We start from the raw sequence: 27,885 nt of genomic DNA, 5'->3' as shown, positions 1-27,885 counted from the left end.
TGTATATAGGAACAATACAGTATGTGATCTAGAATTAGTCCTCCGTGAGAAAAATGACTATCTTGGGATTAGAAATAATATAATTTTAGCATTAATAATTGAAAATAAGGAGATTTCCATTACTAGTAGTTTGGAAATAACAGAAAACTTTCACCAATAGAAGTTTGGGCTATAACAAAAAAAAGATAATGTTAGAGTTAGTTGGAATTTGAAAACTATAACACTTAGCATTTCAAATATGCATGTTATTGTAGTTGATACTCAATATATTTTCAATAGAATTTAATTCATTCTTTTTCCTATCAAACATATTTTCATTTTATTTTTCATCTGTTTTCTGCTACTGTATTTAGTGTGCATATTGTTTCTCTTCTAATGACTATTTGGTGCCATGACTGTTTGTATAGGAGAGTGATCTTAGTTTAACAGTTGGTACCATGAGGGACGACATTATTGTTGTGATAGATGAGGTATATGCGTTGGACTTCAAATGCAATTATTTTTGTTAATAACTGTTTGAGGGAAAAAAACTGTAATAGAATATATAAAAATTAACAAATTTTGTTTATGGCTTATGCAAGGGCCATGGGAATATAAAAAAAAAGGAGCATGGAAGATAACAAACAAGACCATCATCAGGGGTAAGAATTCTCTCAAATATTAAAAGAGAAAATTGTGTAAATAAAACTATACATGCATTATTGCATATAATTTTTTCTCTATTTTTGAACGTATTTCTCTCTCTTAGAGAGGATTGTGATTCATCACTTATTTTATAATGTTTGATTAGTATTACAAGAAAACACTAAACTTACTTTTACTTGTACATCCTTTTCTCTTAAAGTAAAGCTATATCGTTTTAATATTTTAGCATATATCGAATGAAAAAAAGGAATATATTTAGCCTAAACTTTAAAAAGAACATTGGATTTCTAATGTAAACTGCTCCAATCCCTCACCATTAACCCAATTATAATATAGTAAAATAATTTTCATGTTACCAAAAGAATACAAAAGTTATGTGATATATTCCTATAAAACTTATTTTCCTGATATTTGAACTCGTGGTCTGGCACATGTGATGGAGTGTTTTTCCCTCCTCCCATTTTTTCATTCTTCATACATCCAATAATAATGGAAGAGTAGATGCAAAGAATAGCATTCAAAGAAATTATTTTGAAGTTTTATTCCACCTTGTGTTGATGCTATTAACTTTATGGCACGTGGACAGGCCAACATTTTTATTCTCTAGTGGGATTGTGAGAAGCTAACTAATTGTCTTCTTCACTTTGAACCCACAACTAATTAATAGTGACCCTGGCTCACGTGCAAATGGGGACACTCTCAAAGATTGGACAGCTATGTCCAAATTCCAATCCTGATTTTCATCTTTATTGGACACTCTTTGAGAACCCTTTGTTCCCTTTTCTGTTTTAATCTCCTCAATTTCCCAGTTTATATTTGTACTAGAGTTTTAGCTTATCTGAAGAAAAAAATTCAACACTTTATGTGGGACAATTACGTGACATCGAAGAGTATGTAAGTGTCATTAGTATTGAGATATTGAGTGTTTGAAGATAAAGTTTCAAACACATTAAAAAAACCAATTCAAAATAAGAACATAATATCAACTAACAACTGAAATTAAAGTTACAATAAAAGAGTTTACAGGGACTTTAAGCCATTAAGATTTGGCCAGTGGACAATAAATAGAGTGTTTTTTTTGTTTAAAATAATACATTCCTGTCTCATTTTCTGATAATAATATGTTATTCCAAATTCTATCATAAAAACTATGTTGCAAATCAATAAAAATAGAGAAAAAGATATATATACCGACAATGTAACTAAAAGTTTTTTACACTGTCACTTCATTAATTACCATTCATTTTTAATTATGTTTAACTTCACACAAAGTAATCCAAATGAAATAATGGATGATGCACTGATTGTGTATAATTCTTTACTCATAAAAATATACCACATCATTGTCTTCTTACTTGATTACTTATGGTATATGGAAAATGCCCAATGGGCTTATTCTGGCATGCATTGTAAATTCCTTGTTGAGAACATGGGCCTCCACAAGCCCACGTAAATTCCTTGAATGTAATGACTTTCCCACCATTGTTTGTTAATTGTTCCACCTAGAATTCCTTATCTGTGGGAAATGGACAGCAAAAGCTAAGAAGCAACAAAGATAGCAAAATGGTATTGGTAGGCACTGTTTCACTAACCCATCCAGCAAGCACCACTTTATCTTGCACTTCATCCCAAAAACTTGGTACAAACCTTGCAGCATAAGCAACTCTTTTTAATTTTTATTTGTTAATATATACAAACTTTAATGTTTGAAATTTGAACCTATATTATAAGGAAACGGGTCATGTAACAATGCAAGAAAAGCAAGGGCAATATCAATGTCTCTCGGGAATAATAAGAAGGAGGTGATGGGTGTTGTTGGAACTAGTGAAAGGTTCTATCTTGGGTTAGACTTTGGTACATCTGGTGCAAGGTTTGCCATCATTGACTTGGATGGGAAAATTCAGGCTGAGGCTAAGAGAGAGTATCCGCTATACTCGGTATCATTTTAGTTCATTCACTTTATGCTTTTTTATGATTCTTAGCTTTGGGAAGGATATAGATTTAGATGTAAATGTTTGATCTATTAGACATGATTTATGGCAGTACATTATGGTTTTGTTTGATGCATGTATGCACTCTTAGCATGAGATGATATTACAATTGAAGTTCCACATTAATTTCATGTGTATTAGATATAGTAGAAGAATATGGGTTAGAAGTTGTAACAATTAGTTGGACTTGTTTATGGTTTGGTTTCAGCTCTACAGACCTGAATTGTTTAAGAAAATGGTTCATAATTTGGTTAAAAACCGATTTAGAAATGATTCAAGTTTAGACATGGTTCTAAAACCAGTTAAGGATCAAAAACCGGTTTTTGGTAAGGTTCAAAACTGGTTCTTAATCCAAAATGATTTAACTAGGTTTAAACCTAAACCAAAACCAGTTTGAATTGAATTGAACTGGTTTTAAAATCGGTTTAAGCATGAACCGGTTCTATCACCGGTTTTAAACTTGAACTAAATAGTTTAAAAATGGTTCAATTTTAGTGCCAGTTTGATAAAGTGATTTTTTTGGTTTGGTATATTTGATTTATTTTGAACAGCCTAGGAGCTAGCTAGAATGCATTGTAATCTCTTTTCCTCATTTTACCATATTCAGACTATTCAATAAGATTGGACTCTGCCAAGTTTTGTAGCAATGTGCAATACTAAGATTTATGTCTCTCTTGTCTAGAAAGAGTGGAGAGTCATATGACTGGGTACGCTCATGGAAGGAGACTCTGTTTCTGCTGCTTCAGGACATCCCACTTGAACTTCGCAAACACATTGTGTCTATTTCTATTGATGGCACTTCTGCAACTACTCTCATTGTTCATAGGTGAATAGATGATCAACAATTTTATGATTTATTTTGTGTTCATTAAGAATAATTTAAGATTTTATGTAAATTCTGAAGTAGGAGTAGGACTATGAATCTGGTATTGCAGTGACACAGGAGAACCGTTGTCGAGGCCTTTTCTATACAATGAGAGTTGTCCTGATGCACTACCAATGGTAAAATCTATTGCTCCTCCAAACCATACAGTTTGCACTGGGTCATCCACTCTGTGTAAGCTGGTCTCGTGGTGGAACAATGCTGGTTCGAACCAAAAATCTGCTTTGTTGTTGCACCAAGCAGATTGGCTTTTGTGGCTTCTTCATGGAAAGCTTGGAGTTTCAGATTATAATAATGCTCTGAAGGTTTCATTCAATATTTTAGCATCTAATGTTTCATCACAGCCAGGATGTTTATGTCTGTGTTGAAATTTCCTTGATGGAAAAGTGAACTATTGATTTATGTTTTGCAGGTTGGCTACGATCCTGAAGTGGATTCGTATCCGTCTTGGCTAGTCTGTCAACCATATTCTCATCTTTTACCTTCAGTTGTTGCTCCAGGAACTCCAATTGCTTCTTTAAAGGAGGAAATCAGAAATAAATTTGGTCTGTTTTCTTTGTATCAATTACAATTTTAATTAGAATCCATAGTCCATACCTAGGAGTAGGAACCGTTAAGGGTAATATATTCCATTGTTTTATAAAGGTATCAGAGTTTCTATAACATCCTGGTTAAAACCTTTGCTCTATGAAGTTTAAAATCATATGTATTATGCACATACTTTCAGGTTTTCAAAAGGATTGCGTTGTATGCACTGGAACCACTGACAGTATAGCTGCATTTCTTGCAGCTCGCGCCACACAACCTGGGAAAGCTGTTAAGTTTTTTTTACCGAGATCATTGCTTTTTAATGATTAACTAATCATATTATATCATATCTCGTGATAGGCAACTTATATCCATGGAAAGTTAATTAAAAGGTTTTTTCATCCAGATTTTATATTCAGTTTAAAGAATTTGTAGCTTGAAGTATGGAAAATTGTTGTGCCATTACTTATTAAGATTTTGATTTAAGTCTTTCTGCTAAACCATTTGTTAGACATTCCTTGATCTGATCCTGTTCATTATCTAGGCTAATGCAACTAAAGTCACATTAGCTTCTTGTGACTGTGTTTCTCACTAAACCCTTCTTGTTCAGGTTACTTCATTGGGTTCAACACTTGCTATTAAACTGTTGAGCAATACAAGAATTGAGGATTCTCGGTTTGGGGTGTATAGTCATCGCCTTGATGATAAGTGGCTTGTTGGTGGTGCTTCAAACACTGGTGGAGCTGTTCTTAGACAGCTATTTACCGATGACCAATTAGATAATCTGAGTGAACAGATCAATCCCTCGGAAGCCTCTCTTCTAGACTACTATCCTCTGCCAAAAGTTGGTGAAAGATTCCCAGTAGCTGATCCAAATTTGGCTCCAAGGTACTAAAACATTTCTGCTTCATGTTGGGACACTATTTTGGAGTTCAGTTTATTTTAATATAGCTTGATTAGAGTCTTGTTTATCATTCACTTCAATTCTAGTTTTTCAAACAATTAACGGTTTACAAATACATTGAAATCCAGTCAAATTTATAGGCTTCCAGACCTGGGAATTTATTGTTTCTAAAAGACTATTTTATTGCCATCATTTCATTAAACTTACAAATTATACTGAGAAGGGTCAATAGCTACCTGCTAGTGATTAAGATTGGTCTCCAAAAGAGGACATGTTCTTATAAAAGCAATATGATTATAGTTGCCGAACTGTAACTTTTATCATTGTTGAAATATGCTGTCCTTAGTGATACTGATCACATATTATGCTTAGTAATACTGATTACTATCATGCAAGTTCATTCATTGGATTCAGAGAACACTGCTTAAATAGCTTACAATTTTGCATTTAATTTCATTTCGCAAGAACAGTTGATTTAATTGGTATTTGGTAAGGAGGAAGGAATTCTTAACTTCAACATCATGGACAATTTCTTAAACGATTGGTTCATTTTGGGTTGTGAGTTGTAACAAATCAGACTTTGATCCTTAATATTTGGGCAGGCTGGTTCCACGTCCGGAAAGTGATGTTGAGTACTTACATGGGATTTTGGAATCCATTGCACGCATAGAGGTAAATAATCTTATCAAAACTCTTTTTTGCTTCTATACTTGGACGTTTTCACTAGGAAATATGTGAGATGCATTCATCAAACTAGAGCCTAATGTAAAGCACTCTTGTATATGGTATTTTAGGCTAAAGCATATGGGTTGTTAAAGGATCTAGGAGCAACCGAGGTAGATGAAGTATTCACAGCTGGGGGTGGAGCCAAAAATGAGAAATGGACAAAGATAAGAGAGAGGGTTCTTGGTTTGCCTGTGATTCGTGCAAATCAAACAGAAGCTGCATATGGAGCTGCATTGTTGGCAATAAAGGGTGATCAAGTGAATATATTGTAAGAGTGTGTGGCCTTGTTACACCATAACCTGTTTGGTCAAGGTGACAAGGTAGGAAACCATCTCAACTTTGCAACAATGTTTATATGCATATTCCAATCCTATGCCAACACTCCACATCTTCCTTTTTGTACAAAATAATGGAGATAATAGAAACTTGTGTAACTCTACTTTTCTCAAGATCGAGCTAGATTTTTAGCTCAAGTTCGATTTTTTTTATGTATGAATCAAGTTTATCAAGCTAAATAATAACTTAAATTTCTAACAAAAATTGAGTTGGTTCGATTCATTGTTAATGAGGTTAATCACAGCCCGATAAAGGGTTTTATATCATTTGGGGGAATTCAAGATGAATTATAGAAAATGGTAAGAGCCACCTTTTTGCCATCTTTCTATTATACATAAAAAAAATTCTTCATTAGGATGTTTGCAATGCAAAAAAGGGCTTTCTAATTTGAAACACTAGTATAGTATATAACCATAACAAAAATGTTAAGGAAATGAGTCCCTATTAGTCTGTTTAAAAAATTTAAAAATCCAAGTCTGGTATGTTAGTCTATGTAAATGGTTGATATATTATATAATATAACTATATGTTAGTCTATTAGACATAATAGATATTTTAAATTGGCTAAAGTCTGACGCATTAAACTATATATGTTTTTTTCAAAAAAAATAGGAGTTTAACATGTTCAAGAAAAAAAAGTTTAGTATGACCTCTAATAGGTAATTTAGCCAATTTCCATCCAATTACATGTATTTAAAAAGCATATTCTCTCACGTTTGAGGTAGGGCCGTTTAAGTTTTATTTCATATCTTCAATTTTATTTACGATTTTAATAAATTTTAAATATAATTGAAGATTTAGAGCGAAATTGATTTTATGTATTGTAGAAAGGTGGAAACTGGAAACCCTTCTGGTGCAATGTCACATAGTCCCAAGTCCCATCGGCACCAACCCACGGCTCCATCTCATGGTCAGATTGTGATCATGTTGGTTGTTCATTTTTTCTGTTCATCCCTACGAGCTATAAACTATACACTCTCTCACGTCTGAAAATGCCTTCATAATTGAATTTCAATATAGTCCACTTTCATTGGGCTCCTTAAGTTGAAGTTAATAAATTAGATTCATATCAATATTTATGTTTCAATTGTTTTTTCTCACTCATTAAAAATTAACCAAATATGTCACTCACTCAGGATTATAATGCCTAAGTAACTTCTTTTCCCTTGTTTGTGAAAATAATTAATCACTATTACTTGAAAATGAACTTGTGAAACATTGTCGTTGGGAAACGTTGTATGCTTCATCCAGCATAATTATTGTTCTGCACTTCTGTTAATGTAATATATTTTTAGGGATAAATAAAAATATATGATATAAAAATTAAATATTTTAGATAACCGTAAAGAGTTTTTTAATCTATAAATGTACAATGGTATAGATTTTTAAGAACCCGTGCATCCTTGATTTGATTGTTGAATGTTGATTGATCAGAAACTTCCAATAGTCACGAATTTGTTTGTGTAATCAAGTCCATTCTCGTATCTCTCTTGAAGATACTAGAGATAAAATTACAGAGTATCAAAAGCAAATGAATTATTTTCCAGAAATACACTTCTCTTTCTCATTATTTATCCCTTCCAAGGTATTTCTTTTCGTCGTTTATTATATGAATATTGCTATTGTAGTAAAGTGAGATGGATGAGGATCATGTCCAACGAAATCATATTTCATGTGTCAAGCTAATTATATATTAACGTGTGAATAAAATATTTTTTTATAAAATAAATAGTATAAAAGTTAAATAAGAGTTATAATTTATTTATAAAACATAAAATGAAACACTATTTAAATAAATAATCTCCATTCAAGTAATATAATTTATTAATTTATGTATATTAAAGTTAAATAAGAGTTTAATATTTATATTATCGGTTAAAGAATTAATACATATATTTTCTTAAAAAATGAATGAGGGAGTAAGATGAGAGAGAAACATTCGGTTGGCGTGGAAGCATGCATTTAGCTTCGTAATTCTTGATTGAAATCTTCTTTGATGAAAAGCGACAGCTTATCAAATCCATGCATTAAATGCAGCATCCATTTACGTAATCATTACCCTCCCACTCCTACTTTCTCCCCATCTCACTTATTTTTATGGAAACCAATATTTTGTGTTATTTTAATTAGTGTTCCATAATTATTGGTAAATGAAAGCCCTAGAGCTTTGTTTTATTCATGAAAGAAAATGATAATTGAAAGGAAAAATATAATATTGAATTAGATGGTTTTTAGTTATTTGGTTTGAAAGAAAAGTGAAAGGAAAAGAATGAAATGGAAGAGATAGAATATATCAAATTAATATATTCTTCACCAAAATGATATAAACATGTTTTAATCATTTGATTTAATATACTAATTTAATCTTGAGTCTATTATAGAAATATAAGTTTAATATTTAGGTATACTTAATTATATATATCTATATAATATTATACACAATATTATATTATTTATCATTCATTCTAATTATTTTTTGAAGAGTCAATCATAATTACATATGAGTATTATGTGATACAATAGTCATTTTCTCTTTCTATATCACTATTTAATGTTATGACATTTTAAACTACTTTTCAATATAAATCATTAGACTATATTGAGATAGTTTTGTTCTGTTTTAGTTGTACAAAGTAAATTGTAAAATGAGTGTAAAATTAATTCCATAAGTTAATAATATTATTTACTTTGATTTGAGTAGAATAATGAGAGGCGAGAAATGAAAATAAAGAAAAATAATCTTTTTTTATAGTTTGGTTACATTTAATGGATAGAGTGAAAGAAAAATGGTGGACTCATACCTTCCTTATTGAATATTGAGTGGAAAACTAAGTACAAAAGATTAAAGATAGTTTCTTTTGTGGTTAACTCCATATGCATTTAAAATTTATGTTAATCATACTTATAAATGTTTTTAATTTTCTAAAATTAAAAAAAAAACCAAAATACAATGGATGCTCATGCCATTATTAGAATATCTATAATCTTTTCTCCCTTTTTTCTTTTCTTTTTCTCTTATATCAAATAACTAAATATTATCATATTTTCTATTCTTTCTCCTCTCCTCTCAACTTTTCTTTTGTGAACTTGTAAACCTTGGATAATTTCTTACCTTCTCCATAAAATAAAAAAATAATATTTTATTCACTAAAATTGCTCTTTTAGGACAATTTTAAATGACAATTAACGACCGACACATGACTATCCGTAATTATGGTTGCAAAGTTTGAACTTCCCTCATCTCTAATTATCTTAACGTCATGTGAATGTCATAATTAGAAAATCTATTCTATAGTTTCAGGCATGCCACTTTTTAAAAATGTGGCTACCCTAAATTTTATTACAAGAATTGCAAAATCATGTTCCGTCTCTTAACAAACATATATCACTTGCCATAATACCTTGCCAATCTATAGCTGCAACAGCAACTTGGACATACAAAAACCCTTCATGTAAATTACACCAGTGAATTCATTTCTATTACAACATATACGAAGTTCTTTACAACTTCTATCTGAAAAATAAAATCATGCATGAAAGTTGTTAAAGGTATCTTCTACTTATGAGAAAACAAAGAGTTATAGTTTAATTATTGTGGTTTGAAAATACAAAACTACTCATCAATTTTTATGTTTTGAGGTAACTTTTATTTAGAGATATTTTTGTCATTCATAAATTCATATGTATTTATTTCTATTCTCTTCCTATCAAACCAAACAATACAAGAATCTACTACATTTTTTATACTTTTTCCATATTCTCTTTCTCACATTTCTCTCTTCTCTCATTTTCCACTCTTCTTCCTATTCTCCAGTGTGATGATGTAACTTTTGGTTGTGGAAGGCTTCTTAGTCGCACATGAGTCAATAAGTAGTATCAGAATAAATAATTTGGCTAGTACATGGTCAACATAAGAGAAGATTGAAATCACTGAATTATCACATATATATTACTTGAAGAAAATATTATTAGGTTTATTTAATTGTGAAATCAGACATTAGACATTGTATACTAGAAATGAGTAAAATGATTATAAGGTGAAGAAGGAAATTACCACTTACATATAATAATTATAAGGTGTACATAAAATATGAGTATGTATAGATTTTTAAGGGGTATATATTTATCATACTCTTTCTTCTTTCTATCCTCTAATAACAATAGAACTAGGATGGTCCAACAAGATTTCGTTTATTGCGTCTTAAAAACGTAATCTTTGTGTACGTCTTAATGTTCTTAATAAAAATATAAATAATGAAATAAAAAGTTCTTATCCTAAGCACAGTTTTATGATAGGACGTGAATTGTTTTTTGATCGGTAATGCTTAACATATTAGTATGTTAGTATTTTGTTTTGGGTGAGACTTCATCCTCAACCTCCTATATTCTAGCATTAAATCACTCTTATAATTCTCCATTTTTGTTAATAGTGAGACTCGAACTTACAATCTCCTGCACTTCATTTCTTACGATCATCCTCTTTACCATAGACCACCTTATGACTCTCGATTTTTATTATTTTGCTGTGGCCTGTGCCATTGGAAAATGCATATAATGATGCGCGATGTGTGCTCACACCTAAGCCTTGAGAGGTTCAATTTAACATCCGTTCCTACTCGACCTTGCCATATTTATCTGTGTTAAGCTAACTTGAAGCATAACTATGGCGCCTTTAAACCCTCATGCTCCAACATTTATTCCATCTGAACACAAACCCTTCACTTCACCTTGCTTTGCTTTTACCACTCCCATCTCTCCCCTTCCCCAACACTGTTATTTCCATTTCTCTTCTCATCGACTACTCTATCACCCTAAACTTGTTCTTACACGGCTTGTTCCATTCCCTTCTATTCCATTCCATCATGATGATGATGATGATGATGTTAACATCATCACAAAGCAACTTAGCACTACTACCCAAAAAGTTGAACCTACTGGTCCTTATCTCTCAGACATTGAACCTACCATAATCAAAGAAGCTCATGTTCAGAAGCAAGTGATTAAAGAAGCTTCTTGTCGGAAAGGGCGTGCCTTGAAGGGAATGAACCTTTGTCGTCGTGGGTTGAGGGAAAAGAAGGATAATGAAGTTGCTGAATATCACAAATGTTGGGGTTCAAAGAACAGACAAATTTGTGGGCATGGTGAAAACAAGAATTTCAAGGCTTTTCCTATTAAGAACCGATATTATCGTTCTATTACACCGGTGAGGGTTGATGGTGAAGATACCACGGTGATGATAAAAAATATTCCTAATAAATACACGTATGTCTCTCAATGCCTAATGTTGCAGTGCCCCCTTTCTCATTAAATATGCACATACATCAAAATATAATCTTACAATATTTTTTTCGTGACACTACTTATACCAAAAGACGAAGTGTTTTACCAATTGTTGTTGTTTTATAATTAGTGTCATTGTCAAAACTGAACTAAGAATTTGATTATTTTTATTTATCTGACTTTGTAGTCGAGAACTGCTGGTTGATTACTTGGAAAAACAGTGCATGATGGAAAACAACAAAGCTGAAAATGATGAAGGAAGTGATGGGATCGAAGAAGATCACATTATCTTAGCCTTTGATTTTGTGTATCTCCCTATAGATTTCAAGTATGCTACAAATCCCAGTTTTTTGGGGTGGCTATTTAAGATCTTTGTTAGTGTGCGGTAATAATGGTGATATGATATTGATATTTGAATGTTTGCACTATGCAGAAGTGGGTTGAACAAGGGCTACGCGTTTGTGAATTTCACAAGCCACAAGGGGGCTTGGAGGTTTAACATGACAGCCTCTAATATGAAGTGGGATTTGTTTCAATCCCACAAGATACGTGAAGTTGTTGCAGCACGCCTCCAGGTATGGCCACATACCTTAGACCTAATCATTACTTTCCATCAACTATGTCAGATCATAGGGAATATAAATAGATCTAATATCTATGCATCATATATACTTTATTTGAATTAAATTTATTTAAAAGTTAACTATTATTGAAAATTGAAAATGAAAATTGAAAATGAATGATAGGTGATATATTGACCATATAAAAGTTCATAAATAAATAGAAGATTAAGAATATATAGTTAAGTAAGTTTTTATTTAAAACTAGTAAGAGTGTATCTAATCAATCAATTAAATAGTCATACTAATGCTTTCTTACTTGTGATAGTATATTTAATAAACTGAAAGGTCATACTATTACCTCCTTACTTTATTAACTTTTGCTGCTACACGAATAAGGAATATATATATATATATATAGATGAGTTTAAAATGTATGAATTGACCGCCTAAAGTTTCTAGACTATCAGAATATCATCCATCATTGATTTGTATTACTTTTGTTTGAGAGAGTCAATGTTGATAAACAAATTAATGGTTCATGATCTGTTGACAATGTGGAAATTTCTTATGGTGTCCGTATTAAATCTTATATATATATATTGCGTTTGGTTTTGTTGTTTCCTTCTAATTTTTATACTATGCATTCTTGTGTCACTGAGATTTTTGTGTGATGAATTTGAATATGTAGGGAAAAGAGGCATTAAAAAGGCACTTCGAAAGTATGCACTTTCCTTGTGAGTCCGAGGAAGTTTTACCTCTTTGCTTTAACCCACCTCGGGATGGTTTAACAAAGGGTGGAGAACAAAGTACAATTGGGAGGCTGAGGCTTTTCAAGCAGAGACAAGTTTGAGTTGAAAGTGGCACAGTGACGTGACTATGCTTCTATGCTTTTGGACCAACTTGGTTTCTTTCTTGTTATTCCATCATTTTTAGTTTGGTTTAGATCTTATGTTTAAGTTTCTTTTTAGCTTCTGGTAGCACTGGTTGTATAAGGTTTTGTTACCATTTTCATTACCTTGGTTATATGTGTTCTATTTTCACAAATAGTATGGTGGACCTTTGCCACCTGGTCAGTGGGCCAATGAGGTTAGGTGGTGGGGTCCACCTTTCTTGTGGGTAGGAAGAAACTGAATGAAAAGTGTACCTTTTGGTGGGTAGGGTAAGGGTTTGGTACAATCTTTTCTCTGTTTAAAGTGATAGGATGTGTTTGTTTCTAGGCTTGTGTAGCTTGTACTTGGAATTATGTTATAAATATTTCCTCCTTTTGTCAATTTTAGTTTCTGTTTCTGGTTATGTTCCCATTCTCTTCTTGCTGCACTATTTCAAATATTTTGACACTAATATATGTTGAGATTTCTAGCATCATGGAATGTTGTGGGTCAGCGCTGAACATAATGTTATGTCCTACAAGTCAAAGGTTGCAAGCTTTAATGCATGCTCTATGCTATGGGTCAAAAATGTTTCTTTCCCTTTTGAATCAATCACAATGATAGATAACAAAAAGCATGTTTTGAAGATGGCCATTTGGGAAACTGAGATTGTTTGTCCTCAAACCTTTGATAGATAACATTTTTTTTATGATATCAAACAAAATGGAGCTGAAGCTATTGTGCATAGCTTCCACTCTCTATCCATGTCTAATATGCTATTGTCCTTTTCAAATACATTGACTAGCTCTACAATGGTAAGAATTAAAGTTGAAGTTCCATAAAGAAATCAAATAAAATTCCTATTCTGGAGCTAGAAATTTTATCTTATTTCAGCTTTCATCAAGAACCGGTTTTGGCCCTAGCCTGCATGAGGTGGCTGCTCTTGCATAGGGAAACAAAATACCATATTGGTCATATACAACTCTAATCTCAAGCTGGGAACTATAATAAAGAAAATGACATTTTTTTTATGCTGTGAAAACAATTGTTGGGTTAACCACAAATAATTAAATCAAATACATAGAATAAATAGAATATAAGAAACAAGAGAATTTAATAACGAGATTTGATGCATTGTGTTTAGTTCATAAGATCATTATTAGAAAATAAGAATACGAGTTCTAACATACTCATGGTACAAGTGCCCATGAAACATTTCTATTAGATGCTTATATCTAATGCATTATAACAAAAAGATTTAAGTATAATATATGACATTAACCACTTTATACAATTTTAATATTAGATAATATGAGACTATTACAATACATATTTAAACATCCCTGACATTTTCTTTAAATATTTTTTTTATGTCTTACCAGAAAAATATTATCTCTCAAACAATAAAAAAATATCACTAATTGATCAATATAGCTGAACATATAACTTTTTTCCCACATCTCCCTTTAACTATAAGAATAAATTAATATGGAAAAAGACAATATATATCTTTCAAGGCGGCAAAGGAAGATACTGAAGCATTTTTAATTCTTAAATAACAACAGTGTAAAGTAACCTTATATGATTGGGAAATAATGAAAAAATTAAGGGGTGTTGCGAGAATCGAACTCACGACCTCTCGCACCCGAAGCGAGAATCATACCACTAGACCAAACACCCTGTATGAACTTCTGTTTCCGAAACGCAGAATGTAACTATTCGTATAGGCTAATCCAAAAGGCCAAAAAGCACAACGATAACAATATCCAGAAACCCAACAATTGTGATAATCCAAAAGCACAGAAATGGCGGCATCCTCTCATCTACTCCATTTTCTTCTTCGTCCTCAACCTTCACTTTCTTCTTCTTCTTCTTCCTTTGTTTCTTTCCTCAAACCCCTTCTTCTTTCTTCTCCCAATGTCCTCTCCACGCGCCTCCCCAAACCCTTCTTCACCTCTCTCTCTTCCCTTCACGCTCCTCCTTTTTCCACCTCTTTCTCTTCATCTTCCCTTTCTGTTCCTAATACACTATCCCCTTCTGCTTTTTTTGGAGAAAATTCAGTAGAAAATTCGGAGGAGGACAATATCGAAGATGACCCAGTTGAAGAACTTGGTGAATTGGAAACAGAAAGGAGCAATTTTGAGGATACCCAATTGGGTTTGGAAACAGAAAGGAGCAATTTTGAGGATACCCAATTGGGTTTGGAAACAGAAAGGAGCAATTTTGAGGATACCCAATTGGGTTTGGAATCAGATTCAACATCTTCGCCATTGGAGAAAAAAAGAGAGGTGATGTTGAAATTGGAGGTGCCGAGTCTTACTGTGAAAGAAAGGAAGGAACTTGGATCTTATGCCAACAGCTTGGGGGATAAGCTCAAAACTCAACTTGTGGGAAAGTCTGGTGTTACTTCTAGTGTTGCCACTTCTTTCATTGAGACCCTTGAACGTAATGAGCTTCTAAAGGTATTATTTTACTTAATTTCTCTATCCCAAATGCTTATGATGTTTTTTGTTCTTGAAATATGTCTCTCAATTTTGGTTTATTTGATGGCTATTCCTTAAGTTTGATGAATTTCTTTTAATTCATGGAAAAGGGAACTTGTTTCCCTGTTTTGGTTGCAAGCTAGGAAGCATAGATAAGATACAGATACTAGACACACATACCATATGTGAGGATAAGTTAACTGTTAGGAGTGACATGTTGGGTAGCATAACAAAATATGGTACTTAAGCCAGAGGTCTCTCGTACTTGTAAGTTAAGTCCCAGCAATTGGGGTGAAGCACTAAAACTTACTCTTCTGCTTAAATTCTAACAATTGATGTCTTTCATTGAGAGCATAAAAAGGGCTACCTGTAGGTTTGATTATGATATATTTCTGAATATTGATAGGTTAGTGAAACATCCAAAGGAGAAAGGCTACCATTAGGATAGTCATCGTAGATGTCGACCCTCAAAGGGGCGGCACTATTAGGAGTATCATGTATAGTAGCATAGCAAATTCAACTTGATACTTAATAGTTTTTGGGTTGAGCTTTTCTAATGTGATTATATGTCCAGACATTGATATAGATTTTTATACATACAATAATTGCAAAAGTATATACAGACCAGGTGTCAACCTGTTTCGTCTTCGATTTGTTAAGATTCTGAATTTTATTCATCTAGACGTGTAATTTGAATGGCATTTGCAGATTAAAATACATCGTAGCTGCCCTGGTGAGTTAGATGATGTGGTGAAGCAGTTAGAAGAATCAACAGGTTCAGTGGCTGTTGGTCAAATTGGTCGAACTGTGATTATATACAGGCCTAGTCTAACCAGATTGAAGGCTGAAGAAAAGAAGAAATTTGTTCGTAACCTCATTCTCAAAAAACAAAAAGCAAGACTGGTAAACACATTAAAATGTTATGCCTTTATTATTATTTTTTATGAAAAACTGATTATGGTTCTTTTACTATGTTTCCCAAATTACCCAAATATTCTTTTGAAACTGCAGAGTAAGGGACCAGCTCCCACATTTTCAAAGCGAGGTTCAACATTCAGGAATATGGAAAGCAAATCATAAACATCTTTTAGAATTTTGTGAGGTTTTTCCTTGGTGCCTGGCGGAATGAAACTTGAGTCTTTTACAAGCATGGGATCCAATGCTCAAGGTTGTAGACATTTTATTGGGAAGTCAAAAAGTCAGATGATTTTAAATCAAGGATGTAAAATTATGAAATGTTCATGCGACCAAAGCTAGAGAACATGGCAAAATCAGGAACAGAATTTGGTTTCTAGATGCACCAGCGTGGCTGGTTCTATCGGGATGAACATATTTGGCTTGCTATTATTAGTTAATTTGAAATCTTCTTGATTATGTTGTCTTACTTAAAATTTGCATGCTTTTAACATCTCTTGCTTCAACCCATGCATCTTGTCTTTGTTTTACTAGCAATCTAACAATATAAGAATACACGGAGGAAAGTTAAGCCACTAACTTGCGTGGATCAATGAATAGATTTAATGTAAGCTGTCTCTTGAGTTGAATATATGGCTATTTAATAACTATTCTGCGAACAACAGACAACCAAATTCTTCTATCTTTGTAATGAGTCATGAAATATGGGTATAATTATGATTTCGAGCCCCAAAATTAGGTAGTCCTTAGCTTTTGCAGCCCTTCCCTGACCAATAATTGCAGAACAGTGGTCTATAAATCCAAAGTCTGGTTGCTAGCTAGTCCAGTAAACACAACAATTGCCTTAATCTGACTTTATATACTCTGCTTTGCTAACTCCTCTTCATTTTTGCCTCATTCTTCGGTTGTATCAGTGAGTTGATGAACTCGAATGGCGTGACCAGTTAGGTACCAAGTGCAGTGAGGAGTTGTGGTGTTGAGAAGGGGAGGTAGAAAGAAATGAAGAGGTTGGTGATGGTATTAATACTTTAATGTTTTTCAAGTAATTTTAATAATAATAAATACTATTTTATAGAAATACATCTACCCTTTGGTTTAGTTTTGTAAATATGCAAAGTTTAATTGAATAACACATAGCTAATTGTGCGGATGTATGTAGTATCATGATTCCAGAACACATGATAATTTCTTCTTGACTGAGTGAACATAAGTTGACTTAATTGGAAAGACATTGATATAATGGTGTAAGACCCTATTAGATCATAAGAAAGACCAAAAAGTTAATGATTCAATTCCTGTGAGGGATAACCAACGCATAGAGGGGAAAGGGAACTTCATAGAATGAACTAAATTGCTAACAACAATACAACTATCACTTGAGGAGTCGTTATGTAAGTTCAAGGTGGTGGATTCAATTCCCTACACCCGGCGGCAGTAGCTTGCCTCCACTGCATCGTGTAAATGACAAATAAAATAATCTAATTGTAAGTTTGCCCTTAAACTTGGGCTATTTTGTAAAACATCTAAAGTATTTGCAAGCAACAGCTTCTATCTTATAATGTGTCATCACTCATCAGTGGTGAAGAATACATAAAAATGGAGTTCCTAAACTAGGCAATCCTTAACTTCTATAGCTCATACCGGCCTAAATCTTCAGAGTATAAAATGCCATTGGGGGAGAGAAGGCGAAGAAGGGCCATTGAAAACCGAGCCTAATGATGATAACATAATTGCAAGTCAGAATATTTAAAGAAATAATAGTTGCACTTTATACAAGTTATAGTTCATCAGAGTCTTACCCATTGAAATCCAGCGAGGGTAAACCAACACCCTTGCAAACCATATCTACTACTAACGATCTGGGCATCAAGGTGAATTGTGTTACCACAAAATGAGTCTAGCAATATTACTATACACAATGAGACTTTAGGAAAAAGTTGTTACCAATAATATCAGTGCACCCAGGCAAAAGCATGCACTTGTTGACAAACTAATAAATCTTAGTTCCCGTCCAGCCTGTATAAGCCATATACAATAAGTTATAACCTTACAATAACAGTAATTAGCTATATAATAACGCATTCAGTTCCCCTATTTTAGAATGTGTATGAGTAGTAACACAAAGCTAGTTGGAAACATAAATTAAATTGTCATGAAATCATGTGTCAGATACCATTATGGTCTAAAAGTCTCAGAATATTGGTTCGATAACAGGGGACATTCCTTGGACGAAATCCTTAAATATCCCAGAACAGTAATTAAGTTTAGGTGTTAATAACGTGATGGAATATGAGACAAATGTTCTAAAACAGAAACGTAATACTCCTGGTTGGAGATATGAAAACATGAGTGATAACATTTAAGCTTTTAGTTATCTTACCATGCCCCATCCTGAAATGGTCTTTTGGGCTTGGGATAAAAAATACATGTACCATGTAGAGTTATTAACTTAATTATGAAGAATGGGAGCAACAATGATCAGATTCTTAACTAAGTAGCTGACATAAGAAATTTCCAAAAACAATAACAATCCTAATGTTCTAAAATGAACATACCAGCAATGTTCCCTCCAGGCTGAGAGTAGGGGGTGTCACAGCTAGCGCTACAAAGTATGGAATAAGCACCCTATGCATCTACATGGCCACAAATACAGCAGTTAACTACAAACTTAGCTGTAAAATCCAAAACTACATTTGAAGCATAAAAACCTCTGCATTTCAATCTGTATATCATGTCAGAAATGTAGATAGAGGAGATGGTGAAAATATCGAAACTGAAGTTTAACAAAGAAAGGATTGACCTCTTGGGTGACCATCTGATCAGATGTAAAAATGTAGGGGAATAACCAAGGAACAGATGTTCCAACAATCCCTAACAACAATCCAAGAATACCTCCAATAATTACAAGAGACCGTAGAAGCAATCGGGCCTGTTGATAGTATAAAAAGTCAGGGCACTTAACTATACAAAACAATATATTAAGAGAACCAAATATCATTTTATAAGACTACCCCTCCCATCCAAAATGAACGACCTCTTCTTTATATTGTATAACATAACATGAAAATCAATTGAGTATAATAACAATCTGAAATGAAACCCATATATATGAGGGGAGGGAGAGAGAAATTTAGAAATCAGAGCAAGTTTTGTCATTTGTGGATGATGAACTCCAACCTTAGCCAAATTCCGATTTACTCCATACATCAACCCAGGCATAAATGATTGAGCAGTTTGGGAGAGAGGTTCACCCCATACTGTACATGTAGTGTAGATTTGAACCATTACCTGAAATAAAATTTGAGCTATCCATATTACTGGCTTTGGGTTTGGTTTTCTAGAAATTCCAGATATAAAGCAAAGGAGTATAGAGTCACAAAAATGAGAATGAGTAAAACTAACTTGGTGAGCAGCCATTGGAAGCGTACCCATTGATGTAGCAAAATATATTAGCAGTGAGTAGAAAGCCACCTGGAAATCAGAACTTACAGTTACATTCACAGGTTATACTACTCTGGATGAAGAGACACAAATATAATGAAACACTTGATGCACCTTTGACATCATCGTCAAAAATACAGGAGCGGCAAGAGCAAGTATCGTAAAAAATTCCTCCCCTGAAGGAACAGAGAAGGCATATGCATTATATCCCTTATTGTTTAGATTTTGAATCATCATATAAGCAGCAACAACCTAGGAACAGAAATAAGAAAAAAACAGTATATACTGATTTGAGTAAATTGAAAATATGTGGAGCCATATAATATAATTAATGTATCATGATTAAAAGATATTGTGCATACTTGTGATGCCATGGTAGCCCATGCAGCCCCTGCAATACCATATCCTAAGTAGGTGCATAGAAGTATATCGCCGATTAGATTTATAACACTGGCAACAGCCAAAGCCTTCAAGGGACCCCAGGAATCTTTCATACCAAGACTGCAAAAGAGAATGTAAATACCAAGATCAGTTCAATGTAAGAAGCCAATATTTATCATATTGTTAAAATTATACCAAGCAAAGGTCTACCTGATATTAGCATGTTATTATAACATTAAACTAAGCTGTGGATTAGACCAGTTTTAAAAAGATAGCTCAAACAGCTTAAAGAAAATTTTAAATAAATCCGGAGAAAGGAAGAATTCATACTCTTTTTTAAATATAAGAAATACATGAGATATCATCAACATACAGCAAGCATGATTGATATAGGTATGTCTTGCTATCTCATAAATGTTAATACAAATAAAATTTTAGACATGTTTCTAAGTAAATATTAAGAGAAACCCTATCACCAAATTGAATAACAATTCAAAAGAATTGGTATACGAAGTTGTTATATGTAAATGATGAAATAGAATGTTAAGACTCAAGAATATTATCTCAAATTATTTGACATGACAATTTGCAATGTCTGGCGTAAAAAAATCACAAGTGATAAATAAATAGCATATTTGCACCTTGCACTTTGAGCAACCCATCCAATAAGTAAAGCAGGCCATGCCAAGCCTCGAATCTAACAACAACAAAAATATTCAGTGTGATAATCATGCAGAAAATGATATCTTTGATTGATCATTTTCAATACAAAATTAGAAACAAAAACAGAATCTTATTTGCAAGCTTTAAATGTGCGTCTTCATTTAAAAAAATGTTCTAGACTTTTATTTACTATTGCAACTTACAAGAAAATAAAACGGAAATTAATTACTTTCCTCCTTGAAATGTTCTACGATTTCTTCAATTTATAAAAAAGGAATTGAAATTACATTTAAATTAAAGGATAGATGTGCAGGGAAAAAACCTGAACATATGTATTAGCTGCAGGTACAACATGAACATTCTTTGCCCCAGCGAAAGCTGAAAAAGGCAAAATTAGCAAACTCATGAGTCATGGGATTGGCTCTGCCACCTTCCCTGCATAAGCAAGTTCTTGTTATCCAAAATGTATTGAAGAGCACGAATGGCTAAAGCACTCCATTTCCAATACCAGTGAGTGTTGCTGCACCATATAACCTTGTGAACAAAAGCATCACGATGCCACATGCTAACCCAACAAAAAGCAAGACAGATATGTGATGCTGCACCTCTTCTCTATCCTACACGAACATTTGAACTCATGAAAAACATTGTAAGTCCTAGTAGTGCCGCATCCACAAAATCATTGGTTATGATTGTTAGAATTTCCTGAAATTTCTAACAATGATACATAACAGTAACACCTAGAAGCTTACTTGCATGATCTGGTAAACATAGTAAAACAGGTAGATTTAGTCTAATCAAATAATAACTGATAAAGCCACCATATAGTTAAATACAACAACACTGAAGGTGAAGATATAAACATCAAGACTCTAAAATCAAATTATACTTGAAAGAGCATATAACATTAATCACAGTTCTCGCGTGCCTTGTACACAACACTTTAATGTAAGAAGACATACATTAAAGGCCACATTACTTTACCTATGAACACAAGATTTTTGCTATATTCTCTTACAAAATCTTCTTAATACTAAATAAAGAAAGTATTAAATAAAAAGGCAAGTATCCATCCAATGTTTTGGAAATTTAAAAAGTAACCAATATTTTCCTGATTTGGTAATTTATTAATCAGGAGGAGTGGACGTGAGTATTTAAAAATAGTCTTAATCGAACCCTATTGATAGTTGTCAAATACGTATTCATGAATAATTAGTAACAGAAATAAATGAAGTAACCTCTTTAGCAATGGCAGTAGCAACCATATTGGAAGTAGCAACTGATAGAAACATGAAAACGTAGCTCATGTAATCACAAACAACCGTAGCAGGACCTGCTCAATTGAAATCAAATTGTCCCTTATTAGAAATGATAATGTAAAATCTTATTTCTAGTATATTGCTACGGAGCCGCCGGACAAAATGAAATGACAATTATATCACTCTATTTATACTTGATATTTTTATTCTTAAAACTAAGTGTAAAAACAATACTCCGACTCATTGCTCGGAATTAATTGAATTCATTAAATGATAATACCTAAAGCAGCAAGTTGAATAGAGCTTCCTTGACCAATAACTGCAGTATCAATGAGACTCATTAACGGTCCACAGATCCAAAGTCCAGTTGCTGGTCCAGTAAACATTACAATTTCCTTCATCTGATTCCATATACTCTGTTCTGTTAGTTCCTTCTTCTCGCTCTCGTTTCCGGTGTTTTCATCTATGTTGATTCGATGATTTCGGTCATTGTTATCAGAATCAGTGGTGAGTTCATGTCCTCCTGCTACGCGTGAAATTACTAAACGGTGTTTCGAGGGTGTGAGGCGCAGATTTGGTGTAAGAGTAGCGTTCTGTAGAAGGAAACGACGACGTAAGTGATGGTTTGGAAATGTTGAAAGGGAAGAAGGAGATAAAGTGAGATTTAGTGCCATTTTGTGAATGAAAGAGAGGCCAAGAGAGCGAGTGGTTTGTAATTAGTGACACGAGGATTGAGTGTGTGAGTGAGTGTCAAGAAAGGACTAAATAAGTAGTTGACGGTATTCTCTTTCTTGCTTATGGACTACTATTTCTGTCGATGATAATGAAGATTTCTTGTTCCACTTTTTTATATTATATTTTATCTATCTTAATTATAAAGTCATTTATTTATAATATGAAATAATTTTTTTATATTATTTGATAAGATTTGATTGATTTGACACATGAAGATATGATATTTTAGATCTTCCTCCCTCCCTCTTGCCTTTTTCTTCTCTAAAAATATTTTCATAATAAATGTGTTAAGTTCTTGATAGGTAAGGAGTGGAGTTTGTTTTATACCACATGTGATTGTCCGCGAATTCGGGAAGGATTTTGTGTCCATTCTACTCTATACGGCCTAATTATAATCCAACAAGTATAAGCTCCTCCGTAACATAAACACGTGTGCTCTTCTCCACGAGGGAGGGATTAAGTAATAAGGATGGATATGATGTGTAAATTCCAAGTTCGGTTGGGGCAAAAAAAATTTAAAAAGGATCCGTTCTCTATTACTTGTTAACGTAATTATAATCCAACAAGTAAATACTTCTTTTTAATAATAAAAGTATTATTTCATTATATATAAAATATAAAAATTTCTTAACTTTTATAATATAGAAGTTCATGGGTCATGGTAAAATTACTATTGGATTGATTGAGTTATTGAAAATGTAAAAAATGTATAATTACACGTGTTTCGACCGAAATAATTCTCAATAATATATAAACTTATAGGTTTCATTCTAGAAATGAGAATAAAGTGTTTCTCGAAGATGATTTATTTTTGTTCATTAGTAAAAACATATTATTTTATTTAATTTTAAAAATATTTTTATAGAAAATAATTACTACATCCAAACTCAATATAATACACATGTTTGGTACGGGTGCCACAGTTGATATTTGTAATTTGAAGGTCAAGTATATTCGGCATCCAAAATGACCAAAATCACAAATCATACCAAGCCAAACCAAAGGCATCAATGTCGCTAACTAAGATCCATTCATTACAACAACAAGTGTGTGAAAGAGATTATAATTAGATATGAATAATTGTTATTGTAGCGCAAAAACGAAACAAACTCTGGAACTTTGAATTATCGATTGTAAGTGTGAAAATGGCGAGTTTAGGTGCGATTCTGAGATATCCAGATGAATTTTACCCAATGCTTAAGCTGAAAATGGCGGCCAGGAACATCGAGAAGCAGATCCCTTCGGAACCGCATTGGGGATTCTGTTACACTATGCTCCACAAGGTTTCTAGAAGCTTCGCACTCGTTATCCGGCAACTCGGTCCAGATCTTCGTAATGCTGTGAGTTTGTTAGTTACTTCTATTTCGATTCCGTTAATCTGATTTTGCTTTCTTAATTGAGTTTTTTTGTAACTCGAATCTGGTTTTGGTTTCTAAATTTTATTTGTTATGTAAATCCTTTGTAATCTAATCTAATTCCTCTCTACTTTGCAGGTTTGCATATTTTATTTGGTTCTTCGAGCACTTGATACCGTTGGTTTGTTTTCATATCTTAAATATATTAAATATCTCGTTATTCATTCTATATTTATTTATTGGCAGTGATTATCATCACATGATTTGGAAAATTCTGTCTATTCAAAGCTTGATTGTTGTTTATTTGAGCATTGATTCGGAAACCATAAGCAAATTATTATGCAAACCTTGGAATATGATATAATGCTATACGGAAATCTAATATAGTATACACATATATGTGTTTGTGTACACACACACACATATATATATGAACCTCAAACCATTCCATAAAAAGAGTGCTTTTGGAATTAAGATTACACTAGGGGAGTTTGGAAGAGCTTATAAAGAGATTATTTGGGCTTAGGAAAATAACCTTATCAAAGTAACTTATGAAAATAGCTTTTCACCTTCCTATAAGCTCTTGTTGGCTTATTTCAACATGCTTAAGAAAAAAAGCTATTTTCACTTTATTTCAACACAGTTTATCGAATAAACACTTAATTAAGTTGTTTACTCAGTCTCAAACATACCCTATGATCATATTGTCATACCTCCTTTTTTCTATTGACAGAGGATGATACCAGCATAGCTACAGATGTCAAGGTGCCGATACTAATAGAATTTTATCGCCACATATATGATCGTGATTGGCACTTTCCATGTAAGTTTGTCCTTTTTTTTCTTCCGACTGTCGCTCCTGTCTTTCTTTCTTTCTTTAAATTATTGCCAAGTAGGATAAATCCAATATAATTTTATCAACCCTCTTCTGACCTGTTGTTTCCTTCAATTGTAATTGTTCAATTTAACGATATCTAACCCGTTAGACTGATTTTGGACTGCATATTTTACTTACCTTCATCGACCTTCAGGAAAATGTTTTATGGTATACATGCCTCAAATTTGACACTGATCTACATGCCAAAAAATTTCTTCATGTAACAAGGTGGCACAAAGGACTACAAAGTTCTAATGGACCAGTTTCATCATGTTTCAACTGCCTTTCTAGAGCTTGAAAAGACGTCAGTTCTTATCTTTGCACATTTACATAAAATGATGTTCAATATTAAGTGGTATATGATTTCCAGTTCTTTCTGTTTATTTCCATCCTTGGTCTAACCAGCAGCAGCACTCCAGGTTTATTCCCAATTCTCTGCTCATTATTGTTCATTACCCGGGGGAAGTAGTTGTTTAGTTTTTATTGTTAAGGCTTGATGCTAATTTCATTTAGAAGTCAGCTTACGAAATTTCATTTGTGAGCTTCATTTTGTTTTCTTTTCTTTTCCGTCTGGAATATCAAGACTTGAGTACAGAACTGTTCTGGCCTGTAGGGAATCAAAGTCATGATGCTAGTCTTCATGATTGATAAAAACTGTCAATTGTTTGCTTGTTTTATAGATTATGGGGTCTCTGTATTTTGTATTTTTTTCACTAGCTGTTACGAAAAATGGCTCTGTCCATTCTTAGTTCTACTAGGCCACTTGGTCTTTGGTATGTTTACTTGTAAAATATTTTCAAGGCCTGGAGAGGATCTCGCCTTTAATTTGTCTGTGTAATATTTTTCAAGTTAAAGGTATTTCACCACTGAGTTGTAGCATACTAGTTGTGCTATATGGACTGTAGACTCACTGCCTTTATTAGTTTCTTTTAGGTTCATCCGTGTCTGTGAAAAGAGATATTGACAAGCATTCCACAGTTAACTTTTAAATATTGGCCAATTCCTTTTGCAGCTATCAGGAAGCAATTGAGGATATTACCAAAAGGATGGGTGCTGGAATGGCCAAATTTATTTGCAAGGAGGTTCTGTTTTGTTTATTCTTGACATTTTCATATTTGTATTAGCTTAATTTCAGTGAATAAGGACATCAATAAAAGTTTTTAATTCGTTTGAATGATATGGCTATTTGGTTATCTTTTTTGTGTGAATATATATACTGAAGGTAGCTTTTGGTTTTTAGTGTTCATTTTTAGTGCCTTTTGATGCTTCAAAGTATCTGATCAAGTTTATGGGAAGGGCAATAAAATGAAGATCTAGAAAAAAGATGGCCAAATGGTGTTTATTTCATTGCAAAATTTTATTGACAACTTGATGTTTTACTATTTATCAGTGCATCTGTCCTAAATTCTTATTTCATAGCACTATGCTGCACAGGGATTTCTGCTTCCACCATTGAAAGATCATCTTGATTTAGTCCAATAGATTTGTCTCTAACTTCCAGGTAGAAACAGTTGATGACTATGATGAATATTGTCACTATGTGGCTGGACTTGTCGGGCTAGGTTTATCAAAGCTTTTCCACTCCTCTGGTTTAGAAGATCTGGCTTCAGATTCCCTTTCCAATTCAATGGGCTTGTTTCTTCAGGTATCATGATATAAATACATAGAAAAACTCTATGGTCACAATTATATTCTTGCATTTCAGTTTAGAACCTCTTGGGATTGCAGAAAACAAACATTATTCGAGACTATCTGGAAGATATCAACGAGGTACCCAAGTCACGCATGTTTTGGCCTCGACAGATCTGGAGTAAATATGTTAACAAACTTGAGGTTTGACTCTCCAAATCATTGCACCTTTTCTCCCTCATATATCAGATGGATTTCTTATGACTGAATAGTATGATGGTTAAAATGGCTTTCCTCATACTATTATCACATATGCACACGAAGAATACGTTTCTTCTGTGTCTGAATGTGCATGTATAGGATTTTCTTCTTTCTCACTCCACTTTAAATTTTACATTTCAGGATATGAAATATGAAGAGAACTCTATCAAGGCAGTGAAATGCTTAAATGACATGGTCACTAATGCCCTGATCCATGCTGAAGACTGCTTAAAATACATGTCTGATTTACGAGATTCAGCTATATTTCGCTTTTGTGCCATTCCCCAGGTGCTCGCGTTTCTTAGTTACTAATTGTTTAACTGTCATGTAACCTTTCTCACTCTTGTCTTGCTATGATGTAACATTATCAGCCTATTCTATACTTGAATTATTGCTTGCATGGATATCATGCTATGCTTTAGTAGAGCTCAATAAATAGCATCTTCCTATTCAAGTTCAAACAAAATATGAAAGTATTGCGGTAATACAATTATTTATATGCAGCAAGTGTTTTCCAAATGTCTAAAGATAGATCTTGGAGCATAATACTTGATTTGAGTGTATTCTCTAACTTTAATATACATCATATGTGATAGATCTTTTATGACTGGTTAATTTATAGATTAGTAGTGTCAGCATGTGTAGCTATATGACTTGCTGATTTAGTTTAGTGAATGTGGGACTCTTTTCTTTTAAGTTGCAAATGTTCTAGAAACAGAAGCTGCCTAGGTTGTAGGCGTTAACCTCCCATTTTGGTTAAAACAAGTTATAGTACTTTCACTGAGGATTTGCATGGTTCTGGTGTTAATGTGTTAAAAGAATCTGATTCTTCTTCATACATTTAGACAGTTTATTTCTTTCTTAGTTTCTACTTTTTTATTTCCAGTTGATATGCATTTTATGTTTAATGATTATGTAGATAGCAATAATTATCTTTTTTCCTCTTTTTCTGGTAACTTCAATGCTTATTTTACATTTACTTTGACAGATAATGGCAATTGGAACACTTGCATTATGCTACAACAACATTGAAGTCTTCAGAGGTGTGGTTAAAATGAGGCGCGGTAAGTTAACAAATATTTTAATACTAATAACTTTTCAATTTCGATTTTAAGCGAGCTAAAAGTAAAGCTAAAATCGGTATAACATATTTGTGTGGGG

At 33.0% G+C, this 27,885-nt stretch overlaps 5 protein-coding genes and 1 non-coding gene across 12 annotated transcripts in view; 4 read left to right on the top strand and 2 right to left on the bottom strand.

The window, feature by feature from the left end:
• LOC109325840 (xylulose kinase) lies at positions 2,139 to 6,078 on the top strand. Of its 3 annotated transcripts, none has more exons than XM_019558432.1 (9): positions 2,139 to 2,284; positions 2,377 to 2,582; positions 3,323 to 3,462; positions 3,572 to 3,824; positions 3,932 to 4,064; positions 4,247 to 4,335; positions 4,658 to 4,935; positions 5,554 to 5,623; positions 5,746 to 6,078. In XM_019558432.1, exons 1-9 carry the CDS (start codon positions 2,209 to 2,211, stop codon positions 5,947 to 5,949), a joined length of 1,449 nt encoding a protein of 482 aa, XP_019413977.1. In that variant the 5' UTR covers positions 2,139 to 2,208; the 3' UTR covers positions 5,950 to 6,078. The 3 variants fall into 3 exon arrangements, with proteins under 3 accessions (XP_019413977.1, XP_019413978.1, XP_019413979.1); XM_019558433.1 differs by having other exon boundaries at positions 5,726 to 5,892; XM_019558434.1 differs by lacking the exon at positions 2,139 to 2,284 and having other exon boundaries at positions 2,421 to 2,582; positions 3,319 to 3,462.
• On the top strand, positions 10,612 to 12,706 carry LOC109363490. Its single transcript, XM_019609755.1, has 4 exons — positions 10,612 to 11,275; positions 11,481 to 11,621; positions 11,727 to 11,868; positions 12,545 to 12,706. Exons 1-4 carry the CDS (start codon positions 10,677 to 10,679, stop codon positions 12,704 to 12,706), a joined length of 1,044 nt encoding a protein of 347 aa, XP_019465300.1. The 5' UTR covers positions 10,612 to 10,676.
• TRNAP-CGG lies at positions 14,334 to 14,405 on the bottom strand. Its single transcript has one exon. It is a non-coding gene; the product is annotated as a tRNA-Pro (tRNA).
• LOC109325618 lies at positions 14,477 to 16,592 on the top strand. Of its 3 annotated transcripts, none has more exons than XM_019558080.1 (5): positions 14,477 to 14,882; positions 14,979 to 15,187; positions 15,917 to 16,111; positions 16,220 to 16,294; positions 16,367 to 16,592. In XM_019558080.1, exons 1-4 carry the CDS (start codon positions 14,531 to 14,533, stop codon positions 16,286 to 16,288), a joined length of 825 nt encoding a protein of 274 aa, XP_019413625.1. In that variant the 5' UTR covers positions 14,477 to 14,530; the 3' UTR covers positions 16,289 to 16,294; positions 16,367 to 16,592. The 3 variants fall into 3 exon arrangements, with proteins under 3 accessions (XP_019413625.1, XP_019413624.1, XP_019413623.1); XM_019558079.1 differs by having other exon boundaries at positions 14,480 to 14,848; positions 14,927 to 15,187; positions 16,220 to 16,289; positions 16,362 to 16,592; XM_019558078.1 differs by having other exon boundaries at positions 14,480 to 14,848; positions 14,927 to 15,187.
• On the bottom strand, positions 17,446 to 22,642 carry LOC109325617 (protein DETOXIFICATION 46, chloroplastic). The gene is made up of 14 exons (XM_019558075.1): positions 22,148 to 22,642; positions 21,847 to 21,941; positions 21,117 to 21,225; positions 20,931 to 20,986; positions 20,587 to 20,642; positions 19,927 to 20,065; positions 19,679 to 19,816; positions 19,526 to 19,594; positions 19,301 to 19,411; positions 18,924 to 19,052; positions 18,679 to 18,756; positions 18,068 to 18,139; positions 17,923 to 17,982; positions 17,446 to 17,835 (listed from the first exon to the last, which is right to left on the bottom strand). The coding sequence occupies exons 1-14, from the start codon at positions 22,539 to 22,541 to the stop codon at positions 17,752 to 17,754; spliced, it is 1,590 nt and encodes a 529-aa protein (XP_019413620.1). The 5' UTR covers positions 22,542 to 22,642; the 3' UTR covers positions 17,446 to 17,751.
• The window catches only part of LOC109325850 (squalene synthase-like), a 6,502-nt gene continuing 2,104 nt past the window's right edge, over positions 23,488 to 27,885 (top strand). For all 3 annotated transcript variants that reach the window (XM_019558447.1, XM_019558446.1, XM_019558445.1), the window contains exons 1-9: positions 23,488 to 23,942; positions 24,096 to 24,138; positions 24,691 to 24,780; positions 25,063 to 25,138; positions 25,847 to 25,916; positions 26,336 to 26,479; positions 26,563 to 26,667; positions 26,866 to 27,012; positions 27,713 to 27,788. In XM_019558447.1, the coding sequence (XP_019413992.1) occupies positions 23,748 to 23,942; positions 24,096 to 24,138; positions 24,691 to 24,780; positions 25,063 to 25,138; positions 25,847 to 25,916; positions 26,336 to 26,479; positions 26,563 to 26,667; positions 26,866 to 27,012; positions 27,713 to 27,788 (946 nt within the window). In that variant the 5' untranslated portion in view covers positions 23,488 to 23,747. The remainder of the gene's footprint in view (positions 23,943 to 24,095; positions 24,139 to 24,690; positions 24,781 to 25,062; positions 25,139 to 25,846; positions 25,917 to 26,335; positions 26,480 to 26,562; positions 26,668 to 26,865; positions 27,013 to 27,712; positions 27,789 to 27,885) is intronic.

The sequence above is a fragment of the Lupinus angustifolius genome, chromosome LG13, assembly GCF_001865875.1.
Source record: "Lupinus angustifolius cultivar Tanjil chromosome LG13, LupAngTanjil_v1.0, whole genome shotgun sequence".
Lineage (NCBI taxonomy): Eukaryota > Viridiplantae > Streptophyta > Magnoliopsida > Fabales > Fabaceae > Lupinus > Lupinus angustifolius.
This window is presented reverse-complemented; position numbering and strand designations above follow the sequence as displayed.

Bases quoted from the DNA above. Each gene is read 5' to 3' on its own strand.
- LOC109363490 (XM_019609755.1), top strand. From the start codon at position 10,677: ATGGCGCCTTTAAACCCTCATGCTCCAACATTTATTCCATCTGAACAC. The intron at 11,276-11,480 runs GTATGTCTCTCA...CTGACTTTGTAG, and splicing joins AATATTCCTAATAAATACAC to TCGAGAACTGCTGGTTGATT. The intron at 11,869-12,544 runs GTATGGCCACAT...TTGAATATGTAG, and splicing joins TTGTTGCAGCACGCCTCCAG to GGAAAAGAGGCATTAAAAAG.
- LOC109325840 (XM_019558432.1), top strand. From the start codon at position 2,209: ATGGTATTGGTAGGCACTGTTTCACTAACCCATCCAGCAAGCACCACT. The intron at 3,825-3,931 runs GTTTCATTCAAT...TATGTTTTGCAG, and splicing joins ATTATAATAATGCTCTGAAG to GTTGGCTACGATCCTGAAGT. The intron at 4,336-4,657 runs GTTAAGTTTTTT...CTTCTTGTTCAG, and splicing joins CCACACAACCTGGGAAAGCT to GTTACTTCATTGGGTTCAAC.
- LOC109325618 (XM_019558079.1), top strand. From the start codon at position 14,531: ATGGCGGCATCCTCTCATCTACTCCATTTTCTTCTTCGTCCTCAACCT. The intron at 14,849-14,926 runs ACAGAAAGGAGC...ACCCAATTGGGT, and splicing joins AAGAACTTGGTGAATTGGAA to TTGGAAACAGAAAGGAGCAA. The intron at 16,112-16,219 runs GTAAACACATTA...TTGAAACTGCAG, and splicing joins AAAAACAAAAAGCAAGACTG to AGTAAGGGACCAGCTCCCAC.
- LOC109325617 (XM_019558075.1), bottom strand. From the start codon at position 22,541: ATGGCACTAAATCTCACTTTATCTCCTTCTTCCCTTTCAACATTTCCA. The intron at 19,053-19,300 runs GTTGGAGTTCAT...TACTATCAACAG, and splicing joins TAAATCGGAATTTGGCTAAG to GCCCGATTGCTTCTACGGTC. The intron at 18,140-18,678 runs GTATGTTCATTT...TGGCTTATACAG, and splicing joins GCCTGGAGGGAACATTGCTG to GCTGGACGGGAACTAAGATT.